The sequence below is a fragment of the Tupaia chinensis genome, unplaced genomic scaffold (genome assembly GCF_000334495.1).
Source record: "Tupaia chinensis unplaced genomic scaffold, TupChi_1.0 Scaffold142716_1, whole genome shotgun sequence".
Classification (NCBI taxonomy): Eukaryota; Metazoa; Chordata; class Mammalia; order Scandentia; family Tupaiidae; genus Tupaia; species Tupaia belangeri.
The window spans coordinates 4,735,911-4,753,861 of NW_006202562.1; the positions used below are offsets into that span (position 1 = coordinate 4,735,911).

Sequence of the window (17,951 nt, forward strand, 5' to 3'; positions counted from 1 at the left end):
AGGGAAAAAAAAGGAATGGAAAACAACTGTAGACACCTGAGATAGTTTGGGAGAAGGGTGGGAAATGGCAGAGGGTGATAAATAGAGGGAAAAATATATATAAAAAAAAATATATATATATATGAAACTAGACATGGAAAATTATTAATGATAACATGTATGATTAAGCCACTATGCAGTATGTTCTGGATGGGAAATCACATTTTGTATGCAGTGACGATGCTCAGTGAATGAATGTAAATTAATTAATGAATTAAAAATTTTAAAAAAGATTAAAAAAAATATATATTCCATAGAGGAAAAAAAAATGAACCACAGATCAGAACATGTCATTCGACATCCAAGGAATACATATTCTTCTCATCAGCACATGAAACAGTCTCTAAAATAGATCACATATAGGTCATAAAGTAAGCTCAAAAGTTTTTTAAAAACAGAAATCATAGTGACCAGCAGTTGGCATAGTGGCTATGTTGCTGGACTCCCATGTAGTCGACCACTGTTCGAGTCCTGAACCCATTGGCTTAAACTCATGCCAGGTGCGTGTGCATGTGTGCCCAAGATCCCAAGAGGAGAATGGAGGAAGAGGGGTTGCGGCATGGCCATCCCCCCTGGGAAGTGACTTCTTGCTTTCTGTCTCTCTGTCTGTCTCTGTCTTTCTGGCGTGCGCATGCGCCCCATAGCAAAAACCTATCAAAAAAAAACCCAAAAACCTAGAAACCCTACCAAGTAGCTCTTCTAACGACAATGAAATAAAACTAGAAAACAACTGTAAGAAGAATTGAGGAAAATATATGAACACATAGAAATTAAACAGCATGCTCTTTAATGACTACTGGGTCAATGAAGAAATTAACTTTAAAAAAAATTCTTGAGAGACTCATGTAAATGCAAAGATACAGAAAATAAATGAATTTTTATATATATATAAAAAGTACTATATACTGTCTACAAGAAACTTATCTCAGGGCCAGCAGGTGGCATGGTGGTTAAGGAGTTGGACTCCCACATGGCTGGCCACAGTTTGAGTCCTGAACCTGGTGGCTTGCTTTTTCACTTTCCCTCTCTCTCTGGTCAAGTTAAAGAATAATCATGATAATAAAAAAGAAAAGAAACTTGTCTCATCCATAAAGACATACAAAGGCTGAGAGTAAAGGGATGGAAAAAAGACATTCTATGCAAAAGAAAACCAAGAGCAAGCAAGAGTGAAAGCAGTAGAAAAAAATTTGTAGCAATAAATGCCTACCTCAAAAAAAAAAAGAATGAAAAGGAAAATGAACAATGATGCATCTTAAGATAATGAGAAAGGCATGAAAAATTTAAAGCCAAACGTAAAACAAAATAAATAATAAAGATCAGAGCTAAAATCACTGAAATAGAGAACCAAAAAAAATCAATACAAAAGATCAACAAAATGGCAAGTTGGTTCTCTGAAATAATAATTTTATAAAAGACAAATCATTAGCAAGTCTAAGAAAAAAAGAGAAAAGACACAGATAAATAAAATCAGAAATGAAAAAAGAGACATTACAATTGATATCACAAACATATAAAATAACATTAGAGATATTATGAACTATATGCCAATAAGCAGGGAAACCCAGAAGAGAAGGATAAATTCCTAGACACATCATCTACCAAGACTGAACCACGAAGTAGTAGAAAGCCTGAAGAGACCAACAGCAAGCAATGAGATCTGTAGTAACAGGTCCCCAACAAAGAAAAATCTAGGGCTAGATGGTTTCACTGCTGAATTTTATAAATCTCTTAAACAAAGACTGATAACCAATTCTTCTCAAATTATTCCAAAAGATATAAGTGAAGGGAATCTCTCCAAGCTTGTTAAAAAAGGCCATCATAACCTTGATACCAAAAAATAGAGGACACATTAAAAAAGAAAACAACCATTATTCCCTGATGAATATAAATGCCAAAATCCTCAACAAAATACTAGCAAACCAAATTCACAGCACATGAAAACAGAACTTATCCCAGGAATGTAAGAATGGTTCAACATACATAAATCAATAAATATGGTACATATATCAACAGAAAGAGACAAAATAACCCTGTGATCATATCAACTGATGCAGGAAAAGCATTTGATATAACACAACATCACTTGCGCCAGCAGGTGGTGTGGTTAAGGTTCTGGATCCCATGTGGCCAACTGTGCAGTTAGAGACCTGAGAACCATGCCAGGTGTGTGTGCTTACACACACAAGATACCAACAGGAAACTACAGGAGAAGGGATTGTGGCATGGCCATCCCATCCCTACTCTGGAGGGTGACTTCTCTCTCCCCCTCTCTCTCTAGTGAGTGCATGTGTCCTACATCAAAACTAAAAAACCAAAACCAAACCAAGCCAAACAACAAAAAACCCACAACATAGCTTTATGATTAACTCTTAATAAATTAGGTTAGAAATCACATAATTCAATGTAATAAAACCTGTATACGATAAACCCACAGCTCACATTATATTGATTGGGAAAAAATTCAAAAAAACTCATAAAAGTTTTTTTCTGAGAACTGGAACAGACAAAGATGTCCACTTTCTCAGCTCTTATTTAAATGTAGTTCTAAAAAGCTAAAGCAATTAGAAGAGGGAAAGAAATTAGGAGAAGCCCCAAATGAGAATTCAAGGTAAGTTTTGAAAGAATATATATCACTTTTGCATCATTGTGGAGTTGGAAAATCTTGAGTCAAACCATAAACCAGAAATCACTTGTACACACTACCACAAACTGGATGGATTCAACAACCAAAATTTATGTTTCACAGTTCTGAAGGCTGAGAAGTCCAAGGTCAACGTGCTAGCCTGTGCAGCTCCTGGTGGGACCTGCAGCAGAGAGCCACCTTCTTGCTGTGTCCTCCCATGATGAGGAAGAGTGCTCTCTGATGTCTCCTTTAACAAAGGAACCAGCTCTATTGGATTAGGACCTCATCTTTCTGACCTTGTGTAACGTTGATCACTTCCTAGCAGGCCCTATCTTCAAATACGGTCATATAGGTTAGAGTTAGGGTTCATATGAATTTTGGGAGGACACTTATGTTCAGTCCATAATACCAGGTTAGCCAAGGGGGAAAAAAAAAAAGACACAAATACCAGAAATGAAAGGGGGACCTTCATTGCTGATCTCATGGGTATTAAAAGGATAATAAAGGAATATTATGAACAACTTTATGCTCACAAATTTGTTAACTTATACGAAATAGGCCAATTCTTTGAAGAATACAACTTACTAAAATCCATACAAGGAAATATTATAGGCATATACATATTAAAGAAATTGAATCAATATCTAACCTCCTAAAACCAGGCTCAGATGTGTTCACTGGTGAATTCTATTAAACATTTAAGGGAAAATGATACTAATTCTCTACTGTCTCTTCCAGAAAACAGAAGTAGAGGGAATACTTTCTAACTTCTTCCATAAAGCCAGCATTATCCTAACACGCAAGCCAGATAAAGACATTACAAGAAAGAAAAACGACTGATCAATCCCTGATGAACACAGAGGCAAAAATCCTTAACAAAATATTAGCAAATTGAATCCAATGATGTGCAAGAAAAATTATATACAGTAACTAGGTGGAATTTATCCCAGGATATATAGTTTACTCAATATGCAAAAATCAATGAATATAATCTATTACATCAATTAGCTAAAGAAGATTAAAAAAACATAAGATTATACCATTAGGTGCGGAAAAAGCATTTGACAAAAGCCAACATGCATTTATAATAAAAACTCTCAGCAAACTAGGAACAGAGAGGAAATTTCTTAATTTGATAAAGAATATCTACAAAAAAAAAAGTATGGCCAACATCATATGTTTTAAAAATGATTTTTATGGGGCCAGCAGGGTATCATGCTGGGTAAAGTCTTTTCATAATCTAAATGATGTACAGCGATTTAATGAAAAATAATAAAAATAAATAAATAAATAAAACCAAAAAACCAACAAAATCAATCTCTTTCAAAAAAATAATGAATTTCCTTGTGGCTGCAAAACTGAGGCCCTCAGGTCCTAGTGGCTGCATGTCATTTCCTGACATGTGGCCTTTTCTAGAAGGTGACAGTTTGGTTCCAGGTGAATAGGAAAGTATCTCAGCTGCCTTGACTCTGTCTGACTTCAGTAAAAACCCAGTCTCTTTCCAAGTCTCATCTGATTAGGCCAGGCCCACCCTGGGTAATCTTCATTTGGATTAGTTCAAGGTCAGTTGGTTTGGAACCTTCATTATCTCTGCAAATCCTTCATCTTTGTCATACAACAGCCGAATCACAGGAGTAAAATCCACCAGACTTGAAGGACTGCCCACACACTCAAGGCGAGGGGATTATACAGGACATATAAGACAGGGTACAGGAATCTGGAGGTTGTCTCAGAATTCTGTCTCCCACATGGATAATTAATCCTGATAAAGTTAAAGCTGTCAAGTTAATCCTCCTATATCAAGCTACTCATCACACTGCCCTTCTCTTGAAATAACCTTCAATAGTTTACAAAACAGAGAGAATAAACTCTAAATTATTAACCTGATATTCAAGGTTTGTCTTAACTTTGAGCCAGTCTTAACATTTTTTTGGGAAGAGGTTTTTCGCTATGGGGCGCGTGCGCTCACCAGACAGAGAGAGACATAGAGACAGAAAGCGAGAAATCACCCCCCAGGGGGGATGGTCACGCCACAATCTCTTCTCCATTCTCCTCTCAGGATCTTGGGCACGCACGCACACGCGCCCGGCGTGAGTTTTAAGCCACCGGGTCCGGGACGCGAACTGCGGTCGACTACGTGGGAGTCCAGTGACATAGCCGCTAACTGCTGGTTCCCGCCAGTCTTAACATTTTTAAAAAATTATTTTATTTAATTACTTTAATTTGACCAGAGGGACAGAGTGAAAGAGAGAGAGAGAGAGATGGAAAGTGAGAAACAAGCCACCAGGTCCAGAACCCGAAATATGGTTGGCCATGTGGAATGCAGTGCCCTTAGCCACCATGCCACCTGCTGGCCCAGGGCCAGGTAACATTTTAAACCCTAACTGCCCAGGTCCTCCTCAATGAGCCCTTGGCACAGGGTCCCTTTGCTCTGCCCCTCACTTACCCTAAGTTCTCTCGGTGCTTTTTGCACTCTTTCTCTAAACCTAGTTTACCACCACCCACCCCACCCCCCTTACCTTTAAATGTTTATACTGCCTTCAAGATATTGCATCCACACCTGTATAAAACCCTTCTTGACTCTGGATTTACACTGAGGTTATCTTCATTTGAACTTGTTCTAAAAAACAGTGGTAGACTGCAAAATATGACCATAAACTTCTCATCCCTGCATACACATCCTTTTGCAAAGTGACACTGAAACTCATCCCAAGAGATGGATAGGATTTCCCACCTCTTGATTCTGGGGTAGGTCCCATGACTTTCTGTAGCCAATGGGGCACTAGTGAATGTGAGGCAAGCACTAAAAAGTACTCGTGCACTGGGCTTGCCCTCTTGCTGTCTCAGGAACTCTGCTGTCGCCACTCAGTGACTGACACTGGACAGCTTCCTGGCTAATGAGGGTCATGTGGTCAAGTCACGGGGTGACTGCCACATAAAAATAATGAAGTTGAACAGAGAGAGAGAGAGAGAGAGAGAGAGAGAACAGGAAAGTGAGAAAACAAGCCACCAGGTTCAGGACTCAAACTGCAGTTGGCCATGTGGGAGTACAGCGCTTTAACCACCACATCACCTGCCGGCCCCCCATGTTTATTGTTTTAAACATTTCTTTTACTCAGTTTTAAACCTCAGTGCAAAGGAGAAGAGCTCATGGTAAACAGTAAGTTAAGAGAACGTGGGGAGACTCAAAAGCCATGGGGATGCCAGCAAATTAACCAGTATCACTTAAAACCACCTGCAGCTAGGCTAGATGTGGCTTGACGAAGGTGGCTGGACCCCACAAGGCCATCCATGGAGTTCAAGCCTCAAACCCAGACACTTTAGAAACATGCCAGGCGCAGGTACTCACATGCCCGAGATCCTGAAAAAGGGAAAGATGGAGGAGAAGGGATTAGCCTCCATGGGGGAAGGGGTGCTTTCTCACTTCTCCTCTCTCTGTCTCTCTCTCTGGCAAGCACATATACCCTCTAGCAAAATTTTAAAAAGAAAAAAGTATACAGGTTCAAATCTGAGGACACAGATACAAAAAACAACCATTGCTGACTGACTTTTCACTCTGGGGGCATCTTAAATACCCGTATTTTCCAATAAACATTGGAAAACTATACCCCAAAATTCCAAAGAGATTGGTTTTAAGGTCACAGAAGTCATTCATATTGGGCAATAGGAGAACAAACATTCTCAACTTCCAGAGAAATGTTAAGCAGGAATTCTATACATATACTAAACCTTTTACAATCAGAAAAAGACTGAGTCCTGGACCAGGCTCATAGTACAGTGGCTAACTCAGCGCATTGGGAGCTTCATCACACAGGGCCTACCATGGTTCAAAGCCCTGCTCCAGTGGCTTGAGAAACTTGCTGTGTGTATGTGCATGCAATCCTCGAATCCTGATGAAATGGAAAAATGGAGGAGAAAGAATTGCAGAGCGACCATGTCCTGCCGCTTGAGCGCGCGCTCTCTCTCTCTCTGTCTTATAAATGCATATGCCTTCTGGCAATTAAAGAAAAAAAAATAAACAATGAAAATAAAAACAACTGCGTTCTGAGAAAGTACACCAGGGAGCCTACCGAAGTGCTAACTTGTCCAACGTGCCATAAAAATAAGCCTACAAATGCAAAACCCAAAACAGATACATTCTATCTCTAGTAATACAATTCCTGATAATGTAATAAGTAATACCTAGACCTTTATGAGACAAGTATCACAAGTAGAAAAACCCATTTGGCTTGCCTCTCACATAACTCACATTTCCCGATAGTTGGAACTGTGCTGGTACATCCATCTATAGTGGGAGCACTTTGTACCTAGATGTGCTCTTTTTGCTTTTCCTTTTCCTTTGGACAGGGTCTCAAATGGTAGCTATCTTCCTGCCTCAGCCTCCTGAGTAGTTGGGACTACAGGTGTGCACTACCATACCCAGCTTTCAGGGTGGGCCAGAAACTGATTGTGAGTCTTCCCTTCTCTGCTGCTGATCAGCAGTGTGAACTGATACATACTAGAGCAGTTGGGCCTGGATCTGCCTCTTTAAAAAGTTATGACAGTGTGTGCATGCACATGTGCAACAGAGAGAGAGAGGGGAACAACTCCACAGAGCTCAGTTATGCCAGAAACGCCTTCCCCCAGTCCTCTAGCCACCAAGCTCCTGGGCACGTGCACTCATGCCCAAAATATTTCCAGGGCAACCAGGCCAGGGCCTCGAGCCAAAGCTGGCATATGACTACCAGTGGAATGTGTCTAAAAATGTCTACAAATGAAAAAGAGAATTTTTTTTTTAAAAAATGAACAGCTTACTCTTCTGTTGGCGTGTTAGTGCCGGACTCCTTTCTTGAATCAGGAGAGCTGGAAGTTTGTAAAAGACAAAGATTTCTCTCGGTAGATAGAACACCTCTTTCTTGTTCAGCACGGATGGGCCTCGAGGCCTCTGCTCCATCTTCGGCCTCTACCATGTCACCTGGACTTGGCTGTGGTTCTGGACTCCTTAACATCAGATCATCTTCACTCACGGAAACTGTGAGGTCACTGCTGCTGCTCTCACTTTCCTCCTCTTGCTCTTCCTGTGTTTTTCTGAAGAGTCCCTGTGACTCTGGGTCTCCATGAGCAAGACGATCTGTCAAAGGAGATATGAATGGATTAATAATCACCAACTTTACAAAGAAACAAGGCACCTGAGAAAGAAATTACTCATCAGTTAAAAATACTGGGGCCAGCAGGTGGCATGACGGTTAACGCACTGGATTCCCGCATGGCCAAGCATGGTTCAGGTCCCAGATCTGGACGCTGGAAAAATCATGCTGGGTACCTGTATGTGCATGCCCAGAATCCCAAGAAAAAAACAGAGAAGGGACTGTAGTGTGGCCATGCCCCTCTTTCTGTCTCTCTCTGGCAAGTGCACGTGACCTATAGCAACACCACCACTCCCAAAAATGTAACAACAGGGCCAGCCTCATAGCATAGTTGTTAAGTCCTGTGTAGAGGGACCTGGAGCCCATGTGGCTGACCACAGTTCCAATCCTGGTCCTGGCAGTTTGGAAAACACACCGGGTGTGTGTATGTGTGTGTCTAAAATCCCGATGAGATGGAGAAACAGAGGAAGGGACTACAGTGTGCTCACTCTCTTGCATGTGTGAGTGCCTGCTCCCATTGGCAATTAAAGAAAAAAGAAGAAAAATTTTAAAAAAAAGTATAGCAATTATATCCACACTAATTAGAGTATTTAAAAACTCAAAAATATTTTAAAACGTCTTTTAAAATATTACGGTGGGTTTAAAAATCAAATTCATCTGCAAAAATATTTCCATATGCATATCTAAGAACTCAGTTGAATGGAATGTATTGGCAAACTATTTTATTTTTGACAAAGGGATAAATAGTATATCTTGTCTTTCATAAATCACTATCATCCAGAAAAACTAAATACCAACAGTCAGCACAGGAACCCAGCCTCTCACCCCACCTGAGAAACCTTCCCCAGCAGCACGCTTCTCTTGAGACCACTTATTTCCAGATGCACCGTCTTCTGAAACTGATACCGCCGAGACTGGCGGCCTGGCTCTTTCTTCCTCGACTTCAATATGTTCCCGTGTCAGTATTTCTTCCTCTGATCTGCTGGAACTGTCACACTTTAAATCAGTGGTTCTGTTCTCTGGACTTAATCTTCCCTGTAACGGGGAATGGAGTTCAGCAGACTTTTTACCTTCAGATAAATTACTCTTGCCGTGACGGGTGCTGCTGCCTATCTCCAAGCAATGAGTTTGTTCCTCCTCAGACAATACACCGGCTCTGACTGGCGTCTTCTCACCAATCTGAAGAGATGTCTTTCCGTCTAGTTTGTCAGACTTGTTTAAGCACTGTGTGTCACTACTAGTCTGTACTACATAGCTGTCTGTCACATCACTGCTCTGGGCTGTCTGTCGGTATGAATGTGGGTCAGGAATTGAAAAGTTCTTTGTAGGCTGGGGAGATTTCTGCTCTGTGCTGAGATCTCCAATGCTTGAAATGGCTGACACTTGGTGGCCCATAAAGATTGTTGCGGGTTGATACAATCCTCTTGACACGGCCGTCCCTGCGTTAATTCCTGCTTGTGTTGCAATCTGCAGCACCAAAGGAATGTGAGTTAAACATATTCTGCATAAACAATTAGGTTGTTTTCAGAAATGAAAGGATGTAAAGGAAGCGTGATTATTAAAATCAGCACCTATTATGCTTTATAAAACTGGCTTACTACGCAATAAATGAACAAAAAGCAGTATAGTCTACACTATTTTAGTAACAATGTTGGTTCACAATGCAAGTATAGTCAAAGAGCTGCAGAATCTATATTTTTGGAAAAAGAAATGAATGCGTGATACATTATAAATGTACTTAAATGCAACTGAACTGTCTACTCAAAAATGGTAAATTCTGTTATATTTTACCAACATGACAAACTGATTAACAAAAAGCTGTGAGCACTAAAAGCTCTCCACAGAGAAGTCTGAATTCAATAGTAAGAAGGTAAATGACCAAAAAAAGCAGAGAGAGAGGGAGAGATGAGCAAACAAATGACTGATGGAAGTTTTAAAACTATTTCTAGAATTCCATGTCTTATGAAAAAAATTCTAATAATCACCTTCAGGATAGTATTCAAGTATACTGTATTATGTATAAAATATTCATAATTTCTAGTCAAACTGTAAGTAATAATATTAGTTTTTGCTGAATATCTTCAAGTAATCTTTTTTTATTTAATTTTATTTTGCTTATTATTTTTCTTCGATTTGACCAGAGTGAAGCAGAGAGAGAGTGTGAGAGGAAGACTGAGAAAGTAAGCCACCAGGTCTGGGAATCAAACCATGGTTGGCCATGTAGGAGTCCAACATCTTAACCTCTACACCATCTGCTGGTCCCTCTTAAAGTAATCTTAAAGACATGTAAAGCAGAGCTGGCCCTTAGCACAGCAGTTAAGTGGTACGCATAGGAAGCTGGATCCCACATGGCCAACAGCAGTTCAAATCCTGGCCTCTAGTGCTTGAAAAGCATGCTGTGTGTGTGTGTGTGTGTGTGTGTGTGTGTGTGAGTGTGTGTGCACATGTGTGTGCATGCACATGCATGTCCAAAATTCTGATGGGATGAAGAAATGAAGGAAAAAGGACTGTGGCATGATCAGGCCCCATGAGGGATACTTCCTCTCTCTGGCAAGTGCACATGCCTTATGGCAATAATTTTTTTTTAAAGTCATGGGACAAGCAGATGGCATAATGGTTATGTTACTAGATTCTCATTAGTCGACTAGGGTTTGAGTCCCAGAACCGGTGGCTTAAAACTCATGTTGGGCATGTGTGAGTGCATGCCCAAAATCCTGATGAGGGATTGGAGGAGAAGGGATTGCAGCATGGCCATCCCCTCTGAGCAGTGATTTCTTGCTTTTTGCCTCTTTGTCTCTCCAGTGAGTGCACATGCCCTATAGCAAAAATATCTCTCTGAAAATAGGAAGTCACACTATTAAAAAATAGTTTAAGCAATTTAAATTTGCTGCTATACCTATGGGGAGAAAGCATTATCAGAGAGAGAGAGAAAGAGGAGAGGGAAACAGAAGCAAGTGGTGCAGTGTCTTGATCCAGGATGCACAGGGAGAAGCAGCACTTTTCTTTCAAGGGGACTGTTTCCACACACATAAGAGCATTTATTCCACCAAGGCATACAGAGTAGCTAGGATAATGTATTTGCACCACTCCTCTGCAGGCAGAAAAACTGAAGTTCAAATTTTAGAAGAAAAAAATGTTATACACACAGTTGAACAGAGGTCAGGTCTTGCTTTTCATCAAATAAACTGTGTTCTATTCCCATAATAAGAGGAACAAGTTTAAAGTTAACAGCAAATGAACAGGAATCTCAGAGAATATGATGAAGTAAGGCCTCTGAAAATTCTGTTCCCTAAAATAAATAATTCTGTAAAAAAAACTGTTAGAATAATTTTTCAGAACCCTGGAAATTAACAACAGACTTGTAGCAATCTAAGGGACACTTACTCAAGAAAAACAGCTGAATCTTGATAAGAACAGTGAGCTCTGTATCATAATAACTTACCTTTTTCCCTCTCTCCCCTCCCCACATCTGTGGTAAATCTGAAAGTCAAGAGGCTATACTCACAGTGAAAACCAGCAGCCTAGCAACCATTGGAAGGTTGGAAGCAGAACAGGGATGGAATTCCTTTAAAATCCCTTTTCCAGAGAATTACCACTATCTGGCCAGTTTGGTGGCTTCCTGAAACACTCCACTTAGAGGAGTCTTTATCTGACCCAACATGGAGCTCACCCAGTGTAAGCATCATTTTCCATGTGGCGTGTTTGTTGAAAGTAATCAGGGGCAATTGTTTAACATTGTGGCTGCCCAAGATAGTAGAGAACAGTGCAAACAAGAGGTTAACCAAAAACTTAAAAGGAACAGTTGGTGAATAAGATGCCCATAGAGAGATTTCAAAGCTCTAAATATTTCCAGGAACCCAGATGGTCACCTGCATGCCCAGGGCTGTGTACACACTCAAGAGAAACCCTAAGCTCCCACCCCTGGCTTACCTTGAGGTTCTGTGTGAGCAGGAAGTGAAGGCTAAGGTGGAGTTATAAACTGCTGATATGAGTGTTGAAGGTGTGCCCCCACATACACCTGAAGCCCCTTGGTAATAATCATGAGAGTTCTGGTTCTTAGAATTTAAAGAAAGCTCCAATAACTGTGGATCACTATGATAACCGAACAGACACTTCAGTAACCACAAATGAAAATGAATGCAGACTTTACATAATCAGCTAAGAAAGTCACTAAACGTGCATATGACAAAATAAACAGCAAAAACAATTCTGGAAGGGGAAGATTCTAATTTTCAAAGTTGTCATAATTTATTACTTAAAATATCCAAGTTTCAACAAATAATTATGAAACATGAAAAGAAACAAGAAAATATGACCTATGCCCAAGGGGAAAAGTCAATAGGAACTGTTCTTGAGGAATCCCAAGCACTGAACTTACTAGATAAAGAATTTATATTAGCTATTTCAAATGTACTCACAGAACTGAAGAAAATCATATCTAAGAAACAATATCTAAATAGAGACTATCAATAGAAATGAAAAAAATAGAACCAATTAGAAATTCTTCAACTAAAAGTGCATGTTAAAAACAAAACCAACCAACCAACCAAACAAAAACCCCAGAAAACCAAGAGCTCAGCAGTGTATTTGAATGGGCAGAAGAATTAACAAACTGGAATATAGGGCCACTGAGATTACCTAGTATGAGAAAAAGGAAAAAAAATGAACACAGCCTCAGAGATTTCTGAGACGCCATGAAACATACTAACATACACATAGTGGAAGTCACAGAAAGAAAGGATAGACAGAGAGTCTTGAAAAAATAGGGCCAGCAGGTGGCATGGCAGTTCAGACACTGGACACTCCCACATGACTGGCCATGGTTTGAGTCCTGGACCTGGTGGCTTGGTTTCTCACTTTCTCTCTTGCTTGTGCACACACTCTCTCTCTCTGGTCAAATTAAATGAATGAATAAATAAAATTAAATAATTATTTTTTAAAAATAGTAATATTGGCAAAAACTTGTCAAATTATACATCAGGGAAGCTTAACAAGGTCTGAGTAGTATTAACTAAAGAACATTCCCACCTGGACACATCATAACTAAACAATTAAAAACAGGCCTGGCTGTGGTGGCATCTGTTAAGATGCTGCTGCTCCACAGACTGAGGCCACATGGGAAGCCCAGGTTCAATTCCTTGCTCAACTTGAAGGCATGTATCTATAGCCCCGGCTACTCAGGAAGCTGAGGAAGGAAGATCATAGATTCAGGGCCAGTTTGGGAGACAGAAAGATCTAGACAAGAAGAATATTGGGCTTGTACTACTGGTTAAGGAAGCCAGATCCCACATGGCTGACCACAGTTAAAATGCTGGCCTTGGGACCAGCAGATGGCATAATGACTACATTGCTGAACTCCCATGTAGTCGACGGCAGTTTGAGTCCTGGACCTGGTGGCTTAAGCTCACACCAGGCGCATGAGCGTGCGTGCGTGCCCAAGATCCCGAAAGGAGACTGGAGGAGAAGAGATTGCAGCATGGCCATCTCTCCCTGGGGGGTGATTTCTCACTTTCTGTTTCTCTGTCTCTTTCTGGCAAGCACACGCTTCCTATAGCAAAAACCTCTCATACAAAACAAAATAAAACAACAACAAAATAAAACCACAATCCTGGCCTTAGTGCTTTAGAAAACATAATTACCTAAGAAAGTCACTAAATGTGACTGGAAAGAAACAACAGTCAAAATAGTAAGCCGTGCAATTAAAAAAAAAACTGCATGAAATCACAATTTAACTTACAGTAAATGCTTCCAGAATCATGGAAAGCAAAACAATGACTAATTCAAGAGACAGCGCTGTTAACAGAGGTTTACTTCCTGAAAAGGTCATTTACAACTCTATGTTATTAAGTGTTCTGCAATTTTGCCACACATCGCCAGATTTCTCAAAATACTGAAGTCGGGGTCTTTAACAAACTCTAGTAATATACTAATTGATGAAAACATTGTATTTTAGAGACCTATAATAAATCAGGAGTGAAAATGTTGCCCTTAATTATGAATAAAAGTCAAAGTTTATGAATTGGTACATCATTTACACATAAGGGCCAAAACAAACAACTTGCATTTAAGATGTGCCAAGAATGAGCAGGAAGGTTTTTCTGATATATTTCTAGTTATTACTTTTTTTTTTCTTTTTTGGGGAGATTTGGGCATAACTTTTTATTTTGATATAATTTCAAATTTAGAAAGAAGTTGTAAGCATGATTAAAAAAAAAAAGGAAAACAACAAAATAACTCCCCTAACAAGCTTGAGCCAGATTTACCAATTAGTTAAGTTTTGTCCCATTTGTTTTATTATTCTCTCTCCCTCTACATATGTGTTTATCTGTGTATACTTACATATATGCACACTATTTTTTCCTGAATAATGTAAGGGTAAGTCAAGACATTCTGCCTTTTCCACTAATATGTGTAATTCCTAAGCACGGGAATATTCTTTCATGAACACAGTTCATGATCAAAATCAGGAAATTAAAAATTGATATAATCTTTTTTCTTGGGATATACATATATAAGGTTGGTAATGCCATTTTTTTTTTCACTCTGTTGTGGTGTACCATTCCATAATCTATCTGCCTTGTTGACACACATTCTTGTGTCTGTTAAATATTTTGTTCCTTAGCCTCTCCCCTGGCCCCCAATATCATCTTATTTTCTATTCCACAGTTCATATTCAGATTCTGGCAAATGGCCCAATAATGTCCTCATAGCTAACTACCTTTATTCTAGGTTCAGGATTCAAGTTAGGGTCATATTCTTGACCCTCTGTTAATCTAGAGAAGATCCTCAATCTTTGTCACCCTGACCTTGATATTTTTTTAAGCACATAGTTAGCTACTTTGAAGACTGTTTCTCAGTGTATTTGATGGATGTCTCCTGGGTGTGTGTGCACGCATACCCAAGATCCTGAAAGGAGGAAGGGATGGAGAAGAGACTGCAATGTCACTATTCCTCATGGAGGGTGATTTCATCTCTCTCCTGCTCTCTGGCAAGCACACACACTCTCTAACTAATAAGCACTGTGCACTGGGAGCTGGATACCACATGGCTAACTGTGGTTCAAGCCTTGGTCCCAGTGGCTTGGAAAACATGCCAGGCCCATGTGCATGCATGCCCCAAATCCTGCAGGCTAGAGAACTGGAGGAAAAATATTGCAAGGCAACCATGCCCCCAACTTAATGGTGCTTTTTCTCACTCTCCTCTTTCTCTGGCGAGTGCACATGCCCTCTGGTAATTAAATTTAAGTAAAAATAATAATAATACAACCCCCAGTACTGAGGAAGTCTGGGTAAAACAGAAGCTCTCATATTGTTGGCAGCAGAAGAAATGGGCAGATTCCTCTTGCAAAAGAATCTGGCATCAAAAAATTAAACAAATTTTTTGCTTTTGATTCAGTAATTCTACATAGGAGTCAATCTTAAGGAAATAAACTTAACAGGGAATAAAGCTACATGGGTGAACAGGTTCATGTATAATATTACATATAAAATCACGAAAAGTTGGAAGTAACCTGTATAATTTTAAAGTAAGGAAAGATTGGGGACCAGCAGATGGCAGAATGGTTTTGTTGCTGAACTCCCACACAACCAATCGTGTTTCTAGTCCTGGACCCGGCGGCATGAAAATCACGCTGGGTGGGTGGGTGTGTGTGCACACCCAAAATCTCAAAAAGAGAATGGAGGAGAAGGGAATGCAGTGTGGCCCCTCCCCCCAAAACAAATGATTTCTCCCTTTCTGTCTCTCTGGTGAGTGCACACACCCTATAGCAAAAATCTCTTTCATTTGTTTTTGAGGTTTCTCTGTGTTGTCATATACATCAATACTCATTCCTTTTTGTGCCTGAATAATATCCTATTCTGTAGATACATTGTATTTTGTTTATCTATTCATCAGCTGATGAACATTTGAGTTGTTTCACCTTCTGGCTATTATGAATAAAGCTGTTATGAACATTTATGTACAAGATTTTTGTAGACATATATTCACATTTCTCTTGAGAGGATACCTATGAGTGTAATTGTTGGGTCACATGGTAACTATACATGTGTAGCTTTTTCAGGAACTGCCAAATTATATTCCCAAGTGGCTACACTGTTTTATATTCCCATCAGAAATTATTTCAACAAAGTAATGTTTTCTAACAAATAATGTATGAGAAACTTGCAAAAATTAACTGCTGTGCTGTGGGGTCAGCCCTGCACTGCTGCCTTAATCGTCATGCACTACTGAAGCAGGCAGACCTTGATTACGACTGTACTTTGAGAAAATAGATTTATGTCATACTTCTTGATTTAAAAAATGCTAAAGAAATCTTTTTTATTTCCCCTACTACTGGGTCATCGAAGAAGTAATGATGCATTTTTGCACAGAAAAACATGTTGTGGGAACCAGCAGTTAGCGTAATGGCTATGTCGCTGGACTCCCACGTAGTCGACCGTGGTTCGCGTCCCAGACCTGGTGGCTTAAAACTCACGCCGGGTGCCTGTGCGTGCGTGCCCAAGATCCCGAGAGGAGAATGGAGAAGAAGGGATTGCAGCATGGCCATCCCCCCTGGGGGGTGATTTCTCACTTTCTGTCTCTATGTCTCTCTCTGTCTGTCTGGTGAGCGCATGTGCCCTATAGCGAAAAAAATAAAAAATAAAAAAATCTCTCCAAAAAAAAAAGTTGTGACTTTTCTGATGACCCAATATATTATATATTTTTTTGGCAGACAAGGGAATGAGAAGTAGTCAGTTAAAGGCAGAATGGAAATTAAGCTGTTAGGTTAAATTTTCATACAATATAATTATTGCTCTTAATTTCTTCTTCTTTTTTTTAAAGTTTATTTCCTTCACAAGCAAGACAGAAAAAGAGATAGAGAGGCACAGTGTCTTCATACTATAATCCACTATCCACTAGCCTCAGTCAGCCTTGGGTCAGTGGCATGTACATCTGCCTGGCAATGTTTAGGGTGCTCTGGATGCCAACCCAGAACCTTCCCATGTAGGTCAGCTTTGCAGAGTGTTGTGTTTTTTGTTTGTTTTGTTTTGTTTTGTTTTGTTTTTATAGAGGGCATGTGCACTTACTGGAGAGAAACAGAGCCCTCTTGAAAGGGAAAGTGAAAAAGCAACCCCCATGGAGAGTGGGCATGTTTCAATCTCTTCTCTTTCATTCCTTCTTCTTTTTTGGGGAATTTGGGCACACATGCATATGTGCCCAGTGTGGCAAGCATACCCACCTTCTAGTAAATTTAAATAAATAAATAAATAAAGTACCAATAATGACCGAAAGATTTATATTCATTATCTTTTTCAACCCTCAGAACAACTATTATTGATCTAGCAGGTAGTGTGGAGGTTAAGGCACATGGCTGGGAGTGCTGGACCCCATGGCTTGAAAATACACAGGGTGTGTGTGCATGCATGTCCAAAAGCCTAAGACGAGAATGGAGAAAAAGTGATTGTGGGTACCAGCAGTTGGCATAATGGCTATGTCGCTGGACTCCCATGTAGTTGACTGCGGTTTGAGTCCCAGACCCGGTGGCTTACATTCATGCCGGGCACATGTGCGTGCATGCCCAAGATCCAGAGAGGAGAATGGAGGAGAAGGGACTGTGGCGTTGGCCATTCCCCCTGGCGGGGGGGGGGGGGGGGGGGTGGTTTCTTGCTTTCTCTCTCTCTGTTTCTTTGGCGAGCACATGCACCCTATAGCAAAAACTTCTCTTAAAAAAAAAAAAGAAAGAAAGAAGAAGGGATTGTGGTGTGGCCATCCCCCTGAGTGATAATTTCTCTCTCTCTCCCACCTCCCAGCAAGCACCTGGGCCTTACAGCAAACTTTAAAAAATATATATTGTTATCCATACTCTCATGGGATTTAGCCAGGTTGAACAAATTGCCCAGTCACATGGCCAGGATTCAATCCCAGACACCAGCATCCAATGCATAGCTCTTATACTACAATATTTAAAACTCAATCAGTTGAATTCAAACTGTGTCACTGAATCACAGCTTTTTAAAAACAAAAAACAACCAAAAGCCCTAATAATGATGAAGTCTGACCCTAATTTCTTACTAAATTCAGTTAGTGTGAAAACAGATCTTACTAAATAGAATCTGAATGAAACTTGTACTAACAAATAAATCTGTGTCCATATGAGGTAAATGAGAAGAGTAGGAGAAAGCCAG

General features: G+C 40.0%; 1 protein-coding gene across 2 annotated transcripts in view; it reads right to left on the reverse strand.

Annotated features, from left to right (window-relative positions):
- The window catches only part of KIZ (kizuna centrosomal protein), a 131,624-nt gene that overhangs the window by 82,705 nt on the left and 30,968 nt on the right, over nucleotides 1-17,951 (reverse strand). For both annotated transcript variants that reach the window (XM_006163627.2, XM_027766346.1), the window contains exons 5-6: nucleotides 8,619-9,255; nucleotides 7,457-7,772 (exon numbers count right to left, since the gene is read on the reverse strand). In XM_006163627.2, the coding sequence (XP_006163689.1) occupies nucleotides 7,457-7,772; nucleotides 8,619-9,255 (953 nt within the window). The remainder of the gene's footprint in view (nucleotides 1-7,456; nucleotides 7,773-8,618; nucleotides 9,256-17,951) is intronic.